The sequence below is a fragment of the Sinocyclocheilus anshuiensis genome, unplaced genomic scaffold (genome assembly GCF_001515605.1).
Source record: "Sinocyclocheilus anshuiensis isolate Anshui unplaced genomic scaffold, SAMN03320099.WGS_v1.1 scaffold355, whole genome shotgun sequence".
Lineage (NCBI taxonomy): Eukaryota > Metazoa > Chordata > Actinopteri > Cypriniformes > Cyprinidae > Sinocyclocheilus > Sinocyclocheilus anshuiensis.
In genome coordinates, this window is record NW_015549571.1 from 1903030 (window position 1) to 1925114 (window position 22085).

The 22085-nt window shown below is 36.9% G+C and overlaps 1 protein-coding gene across 2 annotated transcripts in view; it reads right to left on the minus strand.

Annotated features, from left to right (window-relative positions):
- Positions 1 to 22085, minus strand: part of LOC107657401 (ubiquitin protein ligase E3 component n-recognin 3) — an 81254-nt gene that overhangs the window by 40560 nt on the left and 18609 nt on the right. The window contains exons 15-25 of one of the 2 annotated variants that reach the window (XM_016445457.1): positions 21908 to 21960; positions 21699 to 21832; positions 21260 to 21345; positions 19840 to 19981; positions 18819 to 18915; positions 14171 to 14312; positions 13903 to 14007; positions 12485 to 12679; positions 12368 to 12400; positions 8667 to 9112; positions 5808 to 5896 (exon numbers count right to left, since the gene is read on the minus strand). In XM_016445457.1, the coding sequence (XP_016300943.1) occupies positions 5808 to 5896; positions 8667 to 9112; positions 12368 to 12400; positions 12485 to 12679; positions 13903 to 14007; positions 14171 to 14312; positions 18819 to 18915; positions 19840 to 19981; positions 21260 to 21345; positions 21699 to 21832; positions 21908 to 21960 (1522 nt within the window). The remainder of the gene's footprint in view (positions 1 to 5807; positions 5897 to 8666; positions 9113 to 12367; positions 12401 to 12484; positions 12680 to 13902; positions 14008 to 14170; positions 14313 to 18818; positions 18916 to 19839; positions 19982 to 21259; positions 21346 to 21698; positions 21833 to 21907; positions 21961 to 22085) is intronic. The other variant, XM_016445456.1, reaches the window with a different exon arrangement.

Consider the following 22085-nt stretch of genomic DNA (forward strand, 5'->3'; position numbering starts at 1 on the left):
ACAGTCTGGTGCTTCTGACTCACAGCCTGTAAGTACATTTTTTATATTTAAAGAATTTGCCACTGATGATACAAACGCAAGTTTGGGCAGTGTAGAGTAGCGCTTGTTGTTTGTCGTTTCTCCGATCACAAATGCAGACGTGGTTTTATGTTTACGCGGCGCTATATGCAACGCAACGCGTAAAAGTATAAGTATGACAGTATAAGTTATTATAATCAATAATTATGTCCCCACTGGATGCAAAAAATGCCTTGTTTGTAATGGGTTTTATTGGTTTTGTCTCGTCGTCTGCTTGAAAGAATGAAGAATATGGTAAACAATTTGCTATAAAGAATGCGTAATTAGCCTATATAACATTGGTATTTAATTAAAAAGAAGACCATGTTCTTGTTCTTTATGAGTGGTTTTATTTAATTTAAACAAACGCATGTTGTGTGTCACCACAGTTAAATTGGTGTCTATCATGATAAAACCTTAATATCAAACCTATATAATGAGTTTGGAAATTGTAGAGAAATGCTTAATAAATGCATAAAACTAAATCAAAATTTGCTGTCAAAATTAACACTGTTCCCAGTCACAAACACTGCCGATATGTGCTATTCCCGAATAACACATTCATTGGGATTACCTTCCTTTTCTAAATCACTCCTAAATGTTAAAAAACATGTTCAATTTCAGAGGAAATAGAGGCTTTGTAAATGTCACCATGTGTTTTGATTGATTTATAGCTTTAGGTGCTCAGACAGAGACAGAAGTGTATGGGGAAATTAAACGTTTGTGTTGGAGAGTTAATGTGACAGTGTTTGCCTGAGGTGGCCTGCCTGGAACTGCTGCCCTCTAACACACCCGTCCCAACTCAACACTGTGACAACTAGTCCTCTTATGCGGACAATTCATGACATTTATACACCGTAAAACAGGTAAAAATCTCAAATATCATGATGGTGAAACTACTTTTTGTTGCTTTCAACCATCATTTCATTCAAATCCATCTACCTGTTTTTTATCCAGAAGTACTTGTTCATCAAAAACACACAAGCATACACCAGGTTCACGGTTCAAACTCAAGCGTTAATACAGACATCTGCCAGTCAACACATCAGTCAAGCTCTCATTATACAGTGAACAAGCTTAATGAAGCAGACCACTAGATTACCAACAAATAAAGTAATTAAGACAAATAAACTCAGCAGAAAATACAGCTTAATTAACACAGGAGACGTTTTCATAGCAATAAAAAGCAGTGTGTGAACTCTGAGAGATTTAGGACATTGAATTATTATCCTACGCATTATTAAACAAACCTAAAATTATAAAAGGAGATTAATTTCAAATCACTGTGTTCCTGGGGGTAGCAAAAGGGCAGCTGAATCCTACAATAAATGTCAAAATTGTTAATGGGTAATTGTTATTTTCAGCAACAAACAAATAAATAGAAAATTCTATATTATAAAACGGATAGTTCCGGTCCTTGATTCTGATTGGCTGAGCCACATTCGAAGCTATTATAAATTACTCTACAAACATACACCTTTGTTTACTTCTGTGTGTTGCTCGGCAACCACTTTGTTGCAACCACAACTGATTCTGAGGAACTACATTGTTTGGTGGAAGAATAATGTTTTTATTAATATCATTACACTTAATTTGCGGTGTTGTTTTATTTTATTTAATTTGTTGTTTTATTTTGTGAAACCTAACTACGTATATGGAATAACCATTTTATAAAAGCAATAAGCCCCTAGAAGCCATGGTCTACAGTGATTTTATAACAGCTAAGGGGGTTTTAGTCACTCCGCTTCGCGTCATACCTAACAACGCCCCTTAGCTGTTATAGATTCACTGTAAACCACGGCTTCTTGGGGCTTATTGCTTTATTTGAATGCTTTTGTGTGAACACTGAAATATAATTTTTCCTGTCACTGTAGACAACAAAGATAGTGACTATGTGAGACTATATTTTGGCTCTCAAGTTCTCTTTAATTAGAACTGTATTGAGATGATTTGACTTTTGATCAGGCAGACTAAACCTCATACCCCTCAGTAAGCACCTTTTGCTGTTTTCAGTGTTCACTGTCCTTTCACTGTTAAGTGAAGGCATCCAGCACTGCTCTGAGATTCATTACCATATGCACAGATGCTCGAAATGCTGGCCCAATTTATCTCATTAGAATTCCAGTGGAAATATTCCTGTCCAAAGTGACCTTTGATTCAAATCTGGAAAACAAATGGAGCCTGTACATCAGAGCTCAAGAGAATGTTTTATTCTGGCAATCGCAGGCATGTGCACATCTATAATACAGACATCGCTCAATGTCAGCGAGGACATCAGCCATGAGCATCTGAAGCTAATATTTCAGCCAAATCTCAACGTCACTTTAGCATTTGCTGTTGACTTCTGGTGAACAAGACAAATCCTGTTTCTCTAAACAGATCAGATATCATCCTTATTCAAAAGGATGTGTGACACAGAAATTTCAGCAACCAAAAATGTTCGGCAGAAAGTGAATTTTTGGTTTTGGAGGGCCAAAATCATTGACTGAAACGGTAATATTTAATTAGTGTTTCTTCAATGGTGCAATGATTGTGTCAGTGTCTATTTTGTGCACACAACATGGATAAACTATAACAGCTAAACATCAGCTGTGTGGATGCTATGCTGGGCTAACAATATTGATTTCTTGTTTTTAATTAATCTTCATTTAGATGAACCAATATCTATACTTAAAGGGGTCATCGGATACGACATGCACTTTTACAAGTCGTTTGAACTGAAATGTGTGTTGGCAGTGTGTGTACACAACCACCCTATAATGATTTTTTTTTTATCTCGTTAAATCATCTTCCCTTTCTCATATCAAGCCATTCTTAGATGCCTGTCTGTGTGACGTCACACTGACCCAGGCCCCTCCTACGGTTGTTGATTGACACTAGCGTTTTACCTTAGACCCGCCCTGAGTGAGCTGTCATCAGTCCGCCACTGTTTCACCGCCGGAGCAGATGTAGACAAGAATGGCTCCTAAGCGATTGAGGTGTTTTGTTGTTGGATGTAATAATGAACATAGCAGTCATCATTTACTCCCGACATCTGAGCCGCTGAAGACACAGTGGATTACCTTTTGTTTTTGAAGGGAATGTGCCCCGATCTACCTAAACGCTTTTATGTACGTGCAAATTACAGAAGAAGTGAGTATAAGGTTTTTTTATAAATCTTTGCAAATCGCCTTTCCTAATAACGTGCTAGTTAGCAAGTTTCGCAGCTAAAGTAAACGGTCTCATGAGAACGGCTCGTCACCCCACGAAAGAGATGGGCGGGGACAGCAGAGCTCATTAGCATTTAAAGGGACATGCACCGAAACGGTTTGCTCTGAAAAGAGCTGTTTTTGGCAAGGTAAAAAGGGTGTTGTTTTACACTACCATTGAGAATTTTTAATTTTTAAGAAAGTAGCTATGTAGAAAGATACAGTACAACTTTCTGAAGTGTATTGTTTTATGTAATCACTCAATCAGTGCTTCAACTGTGGGAAGACACCAATAAAATGTTACATGTTATGTTTGAATAAATTTGTCATGAAAACAACGAATTGGAGTAGAAACATAATTATATCACTAAGAAGTTAATATTAAAACTGCCTTATGTGCAATTAAAATTTTTGAAATTTAAACTCAGTTTCTTGAGTGTTGATTATTAAATAAATGTGATTAATTGATTGTTAAATAAACTTTTTTTTCCAGTTTCGGCCAAATGAAAACTTCACTACTGCTCTAATTCACAAATAACTGCAGCGTTCAATAATTATCTTTAACACACAAGTCCCTTTGATACAGAGATGCTTGGTAGTACTAGGCTTGCTGTGATAGTCGGTGTTGACGGTGATACCGGTGTGAAGTTTTATGTCACTTGCCCACCACGGCATCATCCCCCACCGTCATTTAGATTATTTATAGTAATAAAAATCATTTAGTTCAGTTAGAGAACAGACACTACAATTAAAAACTAAACGCGGCTGCTCAATGCAGCGTGCCAAACGACAGTCACATCACAGATCAGATTTCATTTATCACAAGAGGAGAGCCAGTCGAGCAGACTGCCAAGAAGAGTGAGGTGAGACAGACACGATGATAGCGGATGATTTAGTTTCGAAACCAAACGCAAAAGCACCTGTTTGGCAGTATTTTGGATTTTGAAAAGCCAGTTGACGTTTGCCGTTTATCTAAGGTGATTTTGGAAGATTTTTTAAACATTCGTTTCTTATTTAATTGGTTCCACAGTGTTTGCTGATTTTTACTTTATTTAAACTTTGTGTAATGTATTTATTTTATTTGACATCAAGGTGTATGCCGTGCCTCCAATCTAAGGTGATTTTGGAAGATTTTTTAAACATTCGTTTCTTATTTTATTGGTTCCACAAGTGTTTGCTGATTGTTAGTTTATTTAAACTTTGTGTAATGCATTTATTTTATTTGACATCAAGGTGTATGCCGTGCCTCCAAACTTTCATATTAGTTTTACTAATAAGCGTTCTACCTTTCTTATTTATTTGGTTCCACAGTGTTTACTTATTTTCAGTTTTGCATACCTATTTAAACTTTGTGTAAGTTATTTGTTATTTTATATTAGGCATAGCCTATAGCATGGTGTATTTTTATTCGTTTTGTTAAAAGTTCTATGATTTATATATAGGTTAAGTGAGTCTGACTTTGTATTTTGTTGTTGCTTGAATTGCATTCAAGCAAAAATGCGCATGGTGCTTTTAAGCTATTTAAAAGCGAGGGAAAGCGAGGAAAAGAGGGAAAATCCCACACCACACGGTGATACCGATATTATCGGTGTTGTCACACACCAATTAACCAGTGGGAAAATTTCCTCACCGTCACAACCCTAGGTAGTACTACTGACACTGGTATTGTTACATTTGCTTAATAGAATATTACTATCGGTACTAAAGTTCTGGCAAATTTTGACAATCTCAAATAACCCTAGTAGCTACAATCTAGAGAGATTCTTGTAAATCATCCCGTATACAGTACATGGGGGGTCATGTGTAGGATATGTTGACTGCACCGAGATATTATAGTAAGGCTTATATTAAACCTTCATCACTCATGTCTTAAACACAGTGTCAATGCATTCTCTTTTGATCTTGAGGACCAGCACACAGCAGAACTGCCCTGAAGCACAATAGTACGGCCACTGAGAATCACACACACACACAAGGCTGTGCTAAAAAGGCCTGAGGGAGTGTGAAGGGCAGAATGGAGGCAATTTGAGTCACCTTCCTTCAAGAGAGTAAGATTACAGCCCACAGCCTCAGCCTTCAAGGACTTCTGCAAGTTTACCACGTCCTCTAAACTACGTTCAAATGGTGTAGTAATGGACTGTAACATGTAATTGACTTAATAGTTAAGAATACTACACTAAAGAGCATATAATTAAAACCAGAATTGTACACAAATTCGTCTAAATAGAGATTTGCTTTTTCACTGACTGCCCATACATGAAGCTACAATAATATTCCTTAATGTTCTTGAAAAATGAAACCAATACCATAATACATTCATATGCAGCGCTTTCTGTATTAACTATTTTAATTAACCTCTTTAATTTTACAATTTTTATATATTTAAACAGACTAAACGAAACTTAACGGAAATTCTAAATTCCACCTATTAAAAAATGTTTCTCAAGATTTCTGCAGTCAATTATATTCCTTGGCTATTTTTCAATGCAAGAACAAATCTCATTTAAATCAGACGTTTTTAATAAAGGTCAGCAAACAACTTCAGCTCATGTTCAAGCTCACCAACATCCATGGCAGTCTCCATGAAGCTCTTCTGCCTCGAGGCAAACTCCGCCAGCAGCTTCTGCTGTCTCTCTCTGGCCCTTTGACGCCTGCAGATGTCAAAACAGAAATTATTTGCATCATTATTAGCTGTTAATTATGAAATGTCCATTTTCAAAGGCTATGAATGATGGGTTAGAATCAAATGGTTTTGAAATGTTGACATGTGATGATAACCTGACTACATTCGATGACTTTCGTTTGAAGGATGGATTTGGATGGATTTTGAAAATGAGCATATATTCGCTCTCAGTCAATCATTGAGTCCAATGAAAATGCTCATTAGTTAGGGATGGACCAATTGAAATTCTAGTTGGTATATAGTAATTTCCATTTCTTGTTATCTCACGATTGCAAATGTGATATTGATTTTATAAAAGAGTTCATAAACAAACCCAATCCATTAATCTCATAGCATTATTTATGCAATTTTAACTTGCTGTGTAAATGCATATATGCCACCTCTGAACAGTCTTTGTAAATATACCTAAATGCAACTTCAGATGCAGCTTCTGAAAACAATGTTACAGCCATAAAAATTCTATGTTGAATCAAAACATTTCTTTCTAAAACTACTTTTTGTTATGACTATTCAAAACTTATTTAACATATGACTTTTTGGGGGTTTTCAGCCCAAATTGATGTGTGATTAATCATCAATTAATTGGATTAAGGTCAGCACATCATGTAATTAATTAGATTGAAAACTGTAATCATCTGACAGCCCTAATAAATAAACAAATACGTATTATAAAGCTGGTGGTCAAAAACATACTTCCATAAGCTGTTTAATTAAGAACAAAGGGTAAGAATAATTGGGGATGTCCCGATCAGGTTTTTTTGTGCCCCCTATCCAGTCCAAGTCATTGAACACTGAGTATCTGCCGATTCCGAGTCCCAATCCGACAGTTATATATTCCTAGCATGGGCGTAGCTTGAGGGGGGGCAGGGGGGCATGGCCCTCCTAGCGACTTTACTAAATATTTTACAAAGAATAATAAGAAATATAAATATTTTTGTCTAATAAGAAAATATGCAATATAATGTAGTTAATACATTTAAATTGTTATTGTAAGTGAATTCAATCAAATCAGACTTAATGTCTCCCTCAATCTCATTTGTGACCCTGGACCACAAAACCAGTCATAAGGGTCAATTTTTCGAAATTGAGATTTATACATCATCTGAAAGCTGAATAAATACGCTTTCCATTGATGTATGGTTTGTTAGGATCGGACAATATTTGGTCGAGATACAACTATTTGAAAATCTGGAATCTGAGGGTGCAAAAAAATCAAAATATTGAGAAAATCATCTTTAAAGTTGTCCAAATGAAGTTCTTAGCAAAAAAAATAAGTTTATATATATTTACGGTAGGAAATTTACAAAATATCTTCATGGAACATGATCTTTACTTAATATCCTAATGATTTTTGGCATAAAAGAAAAATCAATAATTTCGACCCATACAATGTATTGTTGGCTATTGCTACAAATATACCCCAGCGACTTAAGACTGCTTTTGTGCTCCTGGGTCACATTTGCGTAAAAAGTTGTACCGTGACGAAGCTGCATTTTGGCAGAAAGTCGCTAAATTGCTTGTATTTTAAGTGTTTTTCTTCTAGCCTCGCATATTCCTATATTAAAAAAAAAAAAAAAAAAAAATCCCTTTATTTGTGACAAAGGATTAGGCTTTTTTTTTTTTTTACAACATACATGAACCGCAGAAAAATCTGGAAACAATTAAAAAAGTCAGATGAAGATTCCGATGCCGTGTTTGATGACTCCGGAACCGGACAATCAGATTAAATAACATTTTCACCCCTACAGAAAACCATTTGTTCAGTGAAGAAAAGCCTGTACAATTCTTTACCTCAGAAAATGTGCACCAATGCTCATATTGTTTGTCTGTCTGTTTGTCCCTCATGACGTGTGTGAATATCTGGAAACCCTAATAATCAGTTTAATACCACAAATTCTGCCCACTGACAGCATACAACAAAGCCTTATAAATACCTGCCAACCTTGACTAGATGAGAGCATTGCGTCATTGTCAGTCTCTCTCCTTTGTTATTTGGATGGGAGGAACAGACACTTTATAGAGGGGCATAAACTAATACAGACAGGAATGACACGCTTCAAGAGTTTCCAGCTGACAATGTCAGGGACAAACAAATGAGCAAAGTCCTCCAATACTGCTCTATGGTAACCTAGTCCAGACAACGCGCATGCTATAGTTGGTTTGGTTTGCAGGCAACAACTTTCCCATAATCAGATGCATAAACAACATGTTTAATTAATTATAATGCTTTGAGTAAGGGTGAAAAAAAAATATACATATATGTGACCCTGGAGCACAAAACCAGTCTTAAGTCGCTGGGGTATATTTGTAACAATAGCCAAAAATACATTGTATGGGTCAAAATTATAGATTTTTCTTTTATGCCAAAAATCATTAGGATATTAAGTAAAGATCATGTTCCATGAAGATATTTTGTAAATGTCCTACCGTAAATATATCAAAACTTAATTTTTGATCAGTAATATGCATTGCTAAGAACTTCATTTGGACAACTTTAAAGGCGATTTTCTCAATATTTTGATTTTTTTGCACCCTCAGATTCCAGATTTTTAAATAGTTGTATCTTGGCCAAATATTGTCCTATCCTAACAAATCATACATCAATGGAAAGCTTATCTATTCAGCTTTCAGATTATGTATAAATCTCAATTTCGAAAAATTGACTCTTATGACTGATTTTGTGGTCCAGGGTCACATTTGATATTTTTGAGTGGAAATGAAACGGGGAGTGCACACACCTCTCTTCCTTGTCCATGCTCTTCTTATCTCCAGGACTGTTCTTCTTAGGCGGTATGGGTGGACACACTTTCCCACAGATTTCCTGGAGGCACCTCTTGCTGTGCCGGCTACGGGCGGCAGCTTTGGCCAGGATCCGTTCGATGGCTGTTAACCCATCTCCGTGCGTGTGATGGGCCGGATCCACCTCAGCCAGCCAGCTCAGAGACAGAGAGTTCTGCTTGGCAGACAGTTTCTGGTGCAGCTTGACCAGGAGAGACAGCATGCTCTCATGGATCTCCAGGATCTCAGTCACCAGCTGCGGAGGCGAGCCAGGCGGCAGCCAGCGAGAGGATGAGGACTTGGGCCGCACCGTCTGACTGGCCTCGTGGTTACTGCGGTTTATGATCTCCTGGAACTTCCTTCTGCGCTCCGCCACGAGACTGAACACCTGAGCCTCGCGCAGGTTCTGAGGAGAAACCACAGACAGAATGAAAACCAGACATACAGCTGCAAGTGACCGCACACCAACAGCACACCCACTGTTACACAGAGGAGATTTGTGTGGTCATAGTCACTCACAGCAAGTAATTCACATGCTATTATTAAAGCAAAAACCCACTGGAGGGTGAGTCCGGCTGTTAAATCACTTTAATGCATGGTCTTAGCAAGGGCCTAGCGCTTTTATAAAATGTTAAGCGCAACATGATAAAAAATATTAAATAAAGAGTTTCTTAATTATTAGTAGTAGTAAAATGTACTAAATAATTTTAAAAATCAGACTGTGCAGTAAAAGTAGTATGCAGATGTGCAGACTGTCAGTCAGTCAGACAGATACACACAGAGAGATTGATAGACAGATGACAGACAGACAGACTGATATATGAATGAATAACAGATAGATCCAGACAGATGGATGAATGACAGATTGATAGATAGATGACAGACAGATAGACATATTAGATGGATGGATGAATGACAGACAGTTGATTGACAGACAGACAGACAGATTCTGGGTTGCTTAGTTCTGGGTTACTAGGGTGTTTTAGCATGTTTTAGCACATTTACTAATAGCAATAATCAGAATGCATAGTTAATAGTGATATTACCAATTTGCATTAATACAAGACGCGCTTCTATCAGCATTTTCCAACAGTTTAAAGGGATAGTTCACCCAAAAATGAAAATTCTGTCATTAATTACTCACCTGTGTTGTTCGAAACCCGTAAGACCTTCGTTCATCTTCGGAACACAAATTAAGATATTTTTGATGAAATCTGAGGGCTCTCTGACCCTCCCATAGACAGCAAGGTAACTACTACGTTCAAGGTCCAAAAAAAGTACCAAGATGATCGACAAAGTAGTCCGTGTGACATCAGTGGTTCAACTGTAAAGTTACAAAGCTACGAGAATACTTTTTTGCGCAAAGAAAACAAAAATAACGACTTTATTCCACATTTTTGTCTCTACTGCATCACTTTGGACGCGCATCACGACAGTATCATGACGCGAGCGTGTGGCGGCGCCAGCGCTGACCCAGATCTGGGTCAGCGCCGTTATTTTTGTTTTCGGACACACGGACTACTTTGTCGAACATCTTGGTACTTTTTTTGGACCTTGAAAGTGGTAGTTACCTTGCTGTCTATGGGAGGGTCAGAGAGCCCTCATATTTGATCAAAAATTGTTTTCCGAAGATGAACGAAGGTCTTACGGGTTTCGAACAACACGAGGGTGAGTAATTAATGACAGAATTTTCATTTTTGGGTGAACTAACCCTTTAAATGAGGCTCATCCAATCAGAATTTGGAGTTTGTGGATCTATTTTATAGTAAATTTATCATCATCTATACTGTATAACTCTTGACCAGAATTTTAACAATACATCTGTGTGTAATATATAGCTAAAATGCTGTCAATATCCTCACAGCTTCAATTCATGTTTGCCATCTTTAGGATAGGGATTTTTGCTGTATTACTTTTAAGAAACTGCAGAGTCAGCACTTCTTAGTATTAAAAGATTTAAACTCGTAGGGGCTGTTCACACAGAAAAACACGAGACTCAGGCCAGAGGATGTTTACATCAAAAAACAATGGAAAAGCATCACATTTAAATGCAAAAACATGTTCTGTGTGTTCAGCCCCTTACAAAAGTCCCATTAGGAAAATCCATGTCCTGAAATTTGTATGCAGCTAAAACGAGGATTCGGCTTTCTGAACCAGTAAGCAGCCCCAGAGGAAGAGCACTTTGTGTCCCATAAGAAACGGTTATTAGGCAAGTGACATTTGCTGCCCAACGAGGGAAACAGAAGGACAAACTCTATTTCAAACTCTAAGTGAAATACACAAAGGTGAAGCTCAAGGTTAGACCTGACATTGGTCATAAAAACAGACCTGCTTTACTCTAGTTTAAATGCATTCATTTCTGACCCACGATTGGCAGAGCATATTCTGGGATCAATATAATAAAGGATAATTCCTTTGCATATACGGCGTACTAACCCTTATGGAAGGTGTCAGGTGTCCACACTGTGTTTAATTAGCATGCTGATCTCACTGAAGTGGATGAATATTTAACGATGAGCAGTGAACCGCTGACCGCTGGGCTCAAGACTCATTATATACATCACTTGAAAGAACGCATGCAGTTAAAGAAAACTTCCTCTCATCACTCATCTCTAGCTAGAACATTCGGTGAACACGTCAAACAAACCAAGCAGGAGAAAACTGGCAGAGTTTACAATGCACAGACCACCCAAAAAAACTAAACAAAAAAAAAAAAAAAAACCCACACACACAATCACAGAAAACTAAAAGTACCACAAGGTACATTATGACCAGTGCTCTATTTCCTGTGCATTTATTTGTAATTGGGTCAATGGCATGATATTCATTTTGTGCGTCTGGATCTGTGTGCAATTTCTTCAGAGAACCGAAGACTTGAATAAACCTCTTTAATGACGAACACATACATAAAATCTACAAGACAAATGAAAATGAAAATTCAGCTTTGCCACCACAGGAATAAATTATATTTTAAAGTATATTAAAATAGAATATTTTATTTTTAATTGTAATATTTCACAACATTTTTCCCCTGTATTTTTGATCAAATAAATGCAGCCTGGATGAGCATAAAAGACTTCTTTAAGAAGAAACAAAAACTTTTTAACTGTAGTGTTCCTAATTACTTGGCAAAACTTCTTTCTTTTTTTTTTTTTTTTCAAAAGTAGTGAAGCGGTCATGTTTCAAAATATTAATATGTTAAGCATTTGATCCTCACAACAACTGTAATATCCATTAATTAAATGTCATTATTTGTAAACAAAGTTAACTTAAAAAATGTTTAACAACATCATCCATCAGATGTTCACGGTCATGTATTAAAATGATTGTTACTCGTTTACATCACTTGACATTTTTTAATTAATATAAAGTTGTTGTTTTTTTGCAAACACTACATTACATTTCTAAAATCTTTGCCCATCAATTTTAAGCAATATATTTTCTTCCCGTTTTCAGAATCTCAGACAAGCTTATTTGTCACAGACCCACTTACTTGTCTCAGTATAATTATTGGAAATATTAATGACAAGAAACGAGCTGGTCTATGAATAACAAAACGAGTGCAGTCTTCCTAATTCAAACCATTCCAAACTTGGTTATCCAAAACGGAACTCTAGAAATCATTTCACACCACTTTAAAATCATTCCCAAATCCTTCTACCTCTCTCCAATTTCCTGTCAGCCTTCTGGAACTCTGTGAAACGAGAGTGATGTCAAACACTAAACAGAGATCTGTGACAGTCAGAAGATTCTGCACACCTGAGAGTGTCCGGCTCACCTGTCCGAAGGTGCTGCTCTCAGAGCTGGTGCTGGCTGGAGTTTCTCGTTCTCTCTCCCTCTCTCTCTTCCTCTCCACCTCAGGTGCCGTCTCTGGCACTCGAACCCGCACAAAGTTGATGACGTGATGGAGGTTAGACAGCAGACTGGTGCCCGGGAACCAGCTGTCATGGCAGTGCTCCTCAATACAGGGCTCCTACGACAGAGCAGGAAAAAACATCTCAGCAAGAAGGACAAAACAACAGCAACAACAGCCTGGAATCCTTATCTAAAACTTGTGCTTTCAGCTGCCACAAATGATCTAGTCAGAAGGTGTTCTGTTCTGGACGAACACTGATTTAATTAGTTAAGCGCTAATAGAGTAATTACAGTGTGCTGGCTGGTAGTTGAGTCGAATGTGTTAGCACACTACTTTGTTTCCAGGGAAACTGAAACCCATGGCAAACAGATTGGAACTTAAAGCTGCGTAATTTGGGAGGAAAAAAATCTAAAGCAATTTTTCTGATAAAAACCACTATAACGAATTAAAAAAATATATAATTCCAGGTTTGCTGTACTTGTTTGTAGGGCTGTATAATTTAGCCAGCTGTTGGCCGATTAATCGGCACCGATAGTCAACTGCTGGAACGGCAAAAATTGCAAATCTGCAAAAGTCCATGTCAGTGTGCGACTGCAATATTTTGTTATTTTGATTAGATAATCATCAGGTGCTCTAAAATAGAAGCAAGTAAAGTCTAAGAAAATACAAACAATATCCATATGAAATATAACTTTAATGCTAAGGCCTTTGTATAGATTTTTCAATGATCAATATATAGGTAATATTTTTTTATTATTATTATTTTTTTTTTTTACAAAGTATGGCTCAGTACTGTTTTTAAATAGTATAGCACTATTGAAGTTTTCATTCCGTATATATCTTAAAAACTATTGGCTGATTAATCGGTATCGGTCAGTGTGGTCCAACCTAGCTATCATTATTCGTAAAATTTACGAATCAGTCGACCTCTAGTTTGAAATTATATATCAACATTGCTATAAAACAATAACATACAGAGCTGCAGTCTGTATGTCAAAATGCAAACTACTTGACTTCTTTACTCAAATGTCGTGTTTTAAAATGAAAATATATTATTTAAGTGATTGTGTAACTTGTAAATTAATGTTATTTGTAATTATTGCCAAATATCTGTATCAGGGAAATTATTTGAAAGTGAGGCCCGTAAGCCCCACAGCACGGCATATGCTATTTTAAGTAGGTGTTCTTCGCATGTTCAGGAACCTGAGGTCGCTGTGCCCTTTGCGTTCCAGCACCTTCCGATTTACAAATTAAGTACTGGCAATATGCATCAGTGTGTGTGGCCGTGCTATATGATTCTGAGACTAGACCAGTCTCTTATTTAGGAAAAAAAAGCTTACCTCGTCCACTTTGTCATCCTGAACCTGATTATCAAGTCCAAGTTCTATCAGGTACAGCACCATACACAACACATGTTCAGACATGTTCTGATGATCCATCCAGATCTAAACAAAAAGAAACAAAAAAAGGTAACAAAAGGTGAAAAGACAATGGGAAAACCATTTATCTACTTCTACTAGATGACCAGACAACTGCATTTAAAATGAAAAAATTACCCCTCCACACACACACACACACACACACGTTTTATTCCATGATAAGTTTCACCTTGTACAACAGTGTAAAGATGACGATATGTAGTGTTTTGCAGTGCAGAAGGCGCACCAGTCCTTTATAGCAGGGGTGCAGAGGGGTCCTCTCCTTATAGGGCGGCCAGGGGTTCCCCGTATGAATGCCTGACTGTTTCAAACTACAAAAGGCAAAAGTACTTATTAGACAATCATTAAACAATGCAAATGGCTTTAGCATAGTTTCCATACTAATGTTAAAAAATCAAATTATAAATATAAAACAAATCATTTTGGGTATTTTTAAGTGTAATCCTGAAACGCAACATTAAAGGAACACTCCACTATTTTTGAAAATTGGCTCATTTTCCAACTCTCCTAGAGTTAAACAGTTGAGTTTTACCGTTTTCAAATCCATTCAGCCGATCTCCGGGTCTGGCGGTAGCACTTTTAGCTGTAGCTTAGCATAGATCATTGAATCTGATTAGACCATTAGCATCTCGCTCAAAAATGACCGAAGAGTTTCTATATTTTTCCTATTTAAAACTTGACTCCTCTGTAGTTACATCGTGTACTAAGACCGATGGTAAAATTAAAAGTTGTGATTTTCTAGGCCGATATGGCTAGGAACTATACTCTCATTCCGGCGTAATAATCAAGGAACTTTGCTGCCGTACCATGGGTGCAGCAGGCGCAATGATATTACGCAGCGCCTGAAAATAGGCTTATTGGAAGTTACCTAGCTGGGGACTATTTACAGGCGCTGCGTAATATCATTGCGCCTGCTGCACCCATTTTTTTTTCATAGAATACAAAAGGAGATATTTAGCAGATTGTCCTAGCTGCTCTTTTCAATGTGATGTAAATGATCTCCAAAATGCCAGCACCATCAAGGAATTATAAACCTTGTCCACAACTTGTCTTCTGAAGAATAGCTTGTGTGAGGAAAAGACCCACATTTAAGGCCTTACTCACTGAACTCTTCAGTAGATGTCAAATTTTTTGAGACATCAACAGTAACATTTTACATTGATGTTAACCTTTACTTAAAAACTACTGTGGAGGTAAACATCAAGCAAATTAGCTTTTGTCAACTTAGAATTCAGCAAAGCCAAGTCTGCATTCACTTCCCATTATATGGAAAAGGTTGACCAGTACATTCCCAATATGTTTGGGCTTTTGTTCCATATTGTGTTTAAGGATGTAAAGTACAGTATGACACACTTTGTAAGTGTATGATTCCAGTGATTCACAAAATTAGAGACTAAGAATTGTTATATTAGTCAAAGTACAGACATGTATAAACCATGTTACAATGCACAGCTGATATTATGGAGGTAAAGCCACAGAAGACATGAATGCAGCTGATAAAATTCAAACATACACAACAACTGCAAACAACAAAAGTTGCTCTAGCTTTATCAGACTTGAACACAGCTGCCCTGCTTTAAAGACATCACTGACTCCATTAGCATCGAAAGGAACGAGGGATATAAAATATATAGTCCTCTTGACAGGTAATCCATCATCCAGCGGCCGGACACAAGCACAACCAAAACGTTCACAAACTGACATGAACATATACAGCATGTTCCGCTGAAAACCACTTACAGTACATGACATCTTTCTTTCTTTCTTTCTAACACTTACGGATTTCATGTTGATTTTGCAGCTATTGCAAAACTATCATTTAACCAGGCTGCTGAGTTTACAGAGACCAGAATACGCTTTTAAAGTAAAGATGACAAAGACAAATAACTTCTATTTTAGCTGTCATTACTAAGGTCATGACTGTCATTATGCCAGGGCTTGACATTAACACATGAATGTTATATAGCCTACAGTAACAGAGCTCGACATTAATGCTTGTGTGGGACAAATAGATTTTTTGAAGGGGCAAGCGAAAGAGCATTTTACTTGCCCGACCGGATTAATTAAAATTTCGGTGAGAATGACTCTGATTTTATTAGATTTGGTTTAAATGATAATTGACAGGGCTGGGTAAAAAGATATTGATATCTCGATTTTAATCGATTCTCATTTTTACGAAACGATATCGATTCTTAAATCCCAAGAATCGATGTCTAGCCTGTTTTCAGTCAATGGATGTAATATTGAAGCGCACTTCCCATCCAATAAATCGCAATAAGCATTGAGCGTTGGTACTTTTAATATGAAGCAACGTCTCAGATTTCAATTTATGTCCATTGTATTGCAGTATTCAAACAATAAATGCTGTTTTGGCGCTGTTTAATGTGGAGTGACAGATCGCTGTAGCGCCTCAGTTCAACAGAGGTGCACGTGAACTGATCATCTCCTCCACATTAATACCAGCTTCAGCACAAAATAAACATGACTAAACATCCGAAGGCAAGTTAAAAGAAAGAGTACAACTTTACAATCCGTATCCTGCCTCATATAATTGCTCAATCAGTGTTTCAGCTGCGCAAAGACGTCAATATAACGGCTTGTAAACAATGTCACGTAACGTCACATTTACCTCAGAAAAACATATTCGGTGACCATAAACTCAGTCAGCCAGAAAACTAAACTGTAGAGAGGATCATTTTGCTAAATATATGCACCATATAACATTCATTATAATTTTTTACCGTTTTTTAATGTTTTATTTATGATTGAATAAATCCATCAAGTTTTTATGACAGCCACTATTGAAATGTGTATATTTAAAAAAATTTACTGAAGTAATTGTAACTTAATTATTATAAAAACTTCATTAAGTGCAATTTAAGCAGTTGTACAGCACAAATCAGTCAATTTTAACCTTCAATATTTTAATGTAGTACCAACTGACTCTCATGTATATTTTACAGCATTAGTCGAGATATTTTTTTTTCCTTGAGAAAATTTGGCATGTACTGTACCTGATATATATCCAAAATAATTGATACTGAATCGAATCGGTAATCGAATCGAAAGCTTGTGAATGAGAATCGAATCGAATTGTGAAACCCAGCCCTAATAATTGATAATGGATAATCAACAGTAACAAGGTCGCGCCAGTTGAGGCTCATGCAGTCTGTCTGTGTGTGAAACAATCTTGCGGAGAAATCAAAACAAATGAACGCAACTGCACACAGAAGAAACATTCTGCGGTAAAAATGTAACTTAGTTTTTATATTTGTAACAAATAGCCTAGTTAAGCAACATGATATGACCAAGAGACTGAAGTTTTCCCTGAAAACCACGATGGCAAATTTGACATTGATTTTATACAAGAGTTCAAACGAGTAGTTAATATACATTTTAGTACAAGATTGTCAATGTTGACTGTTTTTGCTCAATTTGGTTAACGAAAATAGTTCAAAACAAAGATCACAGCAAAACAGTCGCGCATCTCTGAGCAACACAGCGGTGTTCTGTTACTGAATGATTCAACGTTTTTGAATTAATCATCTGAGTCATTGATTCAGTGGTCCATTCATAAAGCCATTTGTTTAATTCTTGAATAAATCAGCTGGAATCTTTTGAATGAATGCCTCAATGACTCACTCATTAAGACTTCATTAAGACTTGCTGCCACCTACTGGCGGTTTACTTTCATATTTAAGAGTAGCTTATCTTTGCATTTTTTCCAACATTCCATATTTGTAAGTAAATAAATAAATAAATATATGTGCACACACACATACATATAGCAGGTAAAATAAGTATTGAACACATCACCATTTTTCTCAGTAAATATATTTCTAAAGGTGCTGTTGACATGAAATTTTCACCAGATGTCCGTAACAACCCAAGTAATCCATCCATACATACAAAGAAAACAATGCAAATAAGTTCAGAAATTAAATTATTTGTAATCAAATTGAAAGACACAGGGAAAAAGTATTATGAATTTCAATTTCAGTTTTATGTTGATTTAAATTAAAAAAAAAATACAAGCTTGCAGCGAAATGGCTAAATATGTAAAATATAACAAATAAAATAAACATAACTAAATATCAAGTGAAATAAGTCAAATTAATAAATATCAGAAGAGGAATATTGAATAGAATAAAATAAACATGTTTTGGAATCACTTTTTTTTTACTGCCATACATATGGAGAATCCTCGTGTGGCTGAGATGAACAGGAAATGAGGTCATGTGTGTAAAGGCTGTGGTTGGAGAGGGAATCTGTATTTGAGGTGTGATGCACTGATTCTCCGTGACATGACTCTATGTGGGAAAACCCATTTCAGGTGTAAGTCCCTCCACGAACACCTTTCTCAGAGCAAGAAAAGTAGTGACCCTGAAGATAATTCCCTCTATCACAGAGCGACCCTCAAACTCAAGGTCAACAGCACACAAAATCCAGCAATTTATGGCTCCATAGGCGAGTTTTTCTCTCACTTTGGTTTCAGGATGATCAATGAGCACATCTCAGAGAGGCTCCACCTCAGACTGAATGTTTTACAGCAGTTATTTACCAGCATTACTATATTCCATATAGTCCATTTATGTCTTATCTAGTCACAGGAAAATCGCTGCCCTAAAATGTACAAAAATTCAAAACATTCACAGAATATACGTGCTGTATAAACTGTGCCGGATTTGCGTGCATTTATAAACTATACCTTAAGGAATCTCGATTTGCACAAAATGAAGTGAAACAGATGGTGCATAGTGTTTAAATAATAAAGTGAACGTTAAAATGAGGAGGTCTGGAGGATTTCAGAGACTCACAATGCTGCGTATCGATCCATGGCCGACTGCACGTCTCTGCGGTACACGGTGCGTAGAATCACCATTATAGGGTCAAACTCTTTCTCCCAGACTTCCGCTGGAAAACACACACACGCACACACACACAGAATAAACACAGTGTTAGTCATGAAAAAATAAAGAATAGTTTTGAAACAGCCTCAGTCTGCCACCATGTGGCGAGAGCTGAGCAACAAGCTTAATGACCACAATACAGTCAATAAGCAATAAGCAGTCAATAAGCAATAAGCATACATAAAAAATGTTTTAGAAAATGAGTAGAACACCAGTATAAACTCATCGTTTAAACACTGTATAACTCTTGATTACGTTTTTTTGAATGAATGGATCAACCATGAAATATCCTGATATTTAGTTGGCGTGTTACCTAAACTTGTGTCATTGGTCAGTGACCAGACTATGAAATACATGTCAATAAATACAATTTGTTTGTCTAATCAGCATAAAAGAACGATTTCTGATCGATCATGCGACATTGAAGACTGGAGTAAATGCAGCTAAAACAAATAATCTTTGACACTGCATGAATGAATTACATTTTAAAATATACTTTTTAAAAATATATATATAATAATATAATAAAACGTAAATTAATACTTTTTAATAATAATGTTTCACAATATTCTTTTTTTTTTTACTGAATTTTGATCAAATAAATGCAGCCTTGGTGAGCTTAAAAGACTTATTTAGAATTATTATTTTTTTTTAAAATCTTAATAAAAATAAATTAGAGCTGAATTTTAAATGTACAGAAATCTGTTCGGTCACGTTCTGCAACAGGCAACACAAACAAAGACACAACTATTGCTAGAGAGCAGATGCTTCTGTCCTAAAGCAGAGAAATGTGTCGAACAGCGCAATCATAGAGTCACATTGCCATCTGCAGGTAATGAGAGGTACACACAACATCTCAAACAAAGCAGTGAATATACAGAAAAACAGCCCATCATAGTCTACATGGCGAAACAATAAGGTGCGTCACCTTTAGGCGTGTACATGCCCTGCTGCATGGATCCTCCAGGCTCAAACACCGGGGCTTTGAAATCAGCTACAGCAGACAGCATCTCCTCAAAACTACAGCTGCCTGGCACCACGCCGCTCTTAGGGTTGGGATTCTCTGGGATCTACAGCTACAGTCAAGGACAAGCATCAAGCTCCAACTAATGCCATCAAAATACTTGATTTAAGTCCACAAAGAGGTTCAATTCAATTCAAGTTCATTTGTATTGCGCTTTTCACGATACCAATCGTTGCAAAGCAGCTTTACAGAAAATTTGAAGTTTCTGCATTATATTTAGAAGTAGGTTATTAGTGGTGACTATGGCAGAAATGTACAGTAAAAATCATGCCGTTAGTTACAAATTACACAATCAAATAAAGCAATAAGCCGTGGTTTCCAGTGAATTTATAACAGCTAAGGGGCGTTGTTAGGTACGACGCGAAGCGGAGTGACTAAAACCCCCTTAGCTGTTATAAAATCACTGTAAACCACGGCTTCACGGGGCTTATTGCTTTTATAAAACGGTTATTCCATATACGTAGTTAGGTTTCACAGAATAAAACAGAGCAAATAAAGTGTAACGATATTAATAAAAACAGTATTCTTCCACCAAACAATGTAGTTCCTCAGAAACAGTTGTGGTTGCAACAAAGTTGCTACAGAGCAACACACAGAAGTAAACAAAGGTGTATGTTTGTAGAGTAATTTACAACAGCTTCAAATGCAGCTCAACCAATCAGAATCAAGGACCGGAACTCTCCGTTTTATTACAGACGGCTAAACCCTATTATCCGCAATGATTATATGTTGCGATTAAGCAATATTTGGTAGTTTTATATGCTGTTCCAGGGTTAGCATCATCTGAGGTCTTCTGGGGGGGTTGGCATAATATCTTCTCAGGTGTTCGGTCATCTCAGATCTTTGTAAGGGTTGGATCAGTAGAGGTCAGTAATGTGACTGATATTAAACAATTTAACATTAGCTATACAGGAAGGCCTGTGTGGCTGTGAAAATATGTGTCAATTTAAGTCATCCACTTTCGCTGGCCATTTAGAAACCACTTTTTGTATTTATGAAACACCACTTTCACATGTGAAATCAGCAACAGCACATCTTTCAGATGTTTGTACTTACATGCTTTATGCTTCATATAGCTGCATTATATTATGACTCGTGTGCTCGATTTTGATCAAGTGTCTCTTTTTGGACTGGGGTTCTTTCTGGATTTTTCACAATTTAATTTAACTGAAAGAGTGAGGGGGGAAAAAAGATCATTTGAATCTCATTATACAAAACCAAGTACAATTTGCCAAGATGTACCAACGCTTGCAAAAACACAATCAAAGCAGAGTACTTCTTGAACTTCCTGTGAGTGCATCATGTTTTCATGGTGAAAAGATACAAGATCTAGCAGGGAGCTGTGGGTACGATCATTCATACACAACTGCGACACCATCTCCGCTCTCAAAATCTCATCATCAGACATTCCTGCAAAGACACACAAAGAGAGAAAGACACGAGTCTCTGAGTTTACACATGAGACAAGCTTGTGCTGTCACACTGCATGACGAGAAAGTCAGCTAGCTTTCGAAAGGGTTTCGATTCACACAGAACGTGTACAGAACACGCTTTCAAAATGCAGGTGTGAGTCCCATTACTTTTAATAGCTCTCATGTATAGCCAACTAGAAGTGAATGTAATCGTATTCAGTCATATTCTAAAGCTGTAAGAAGCCTTAGATTCACTGATCAGAAGTAGCATATTTTATTAATAAATCTTCTGGTTGCTATCATTACTGAGCTGCATTTGGTCAGCATTATTGAGATGGAGAAGATATGCACCCAAGTGTACTCTGAGACTGCACAGGATGACCAGGAAGGTCAGCGCCCCCTCCAGCATGGGTCTCTCCTGCTCCGAGTCCAGCACTGTGTTCTGATGCTGAGACGCCATCGTCAGCAAATCCACCACCTTGAACCTGCCGCAAACACAAAGCTTTTAAGAGCCATCGCTGAGTGTGAGCACACAAACCAACACAGAGACGTTGTCGTACCTCTCAAACACTGAGGAAATGAAGTAATCTGGATCCAGTCTAGACGCACACACCTGAAGACCAAAAATAAGACTGAAATAAGTCAATCAAATTTCTATTTAAAACAGCAGCCTAATGACTAAGCTTAAAGGGATAGTTCACCCAAAAATGAAAATCAAACCTGTAAAACCTCTGTTCA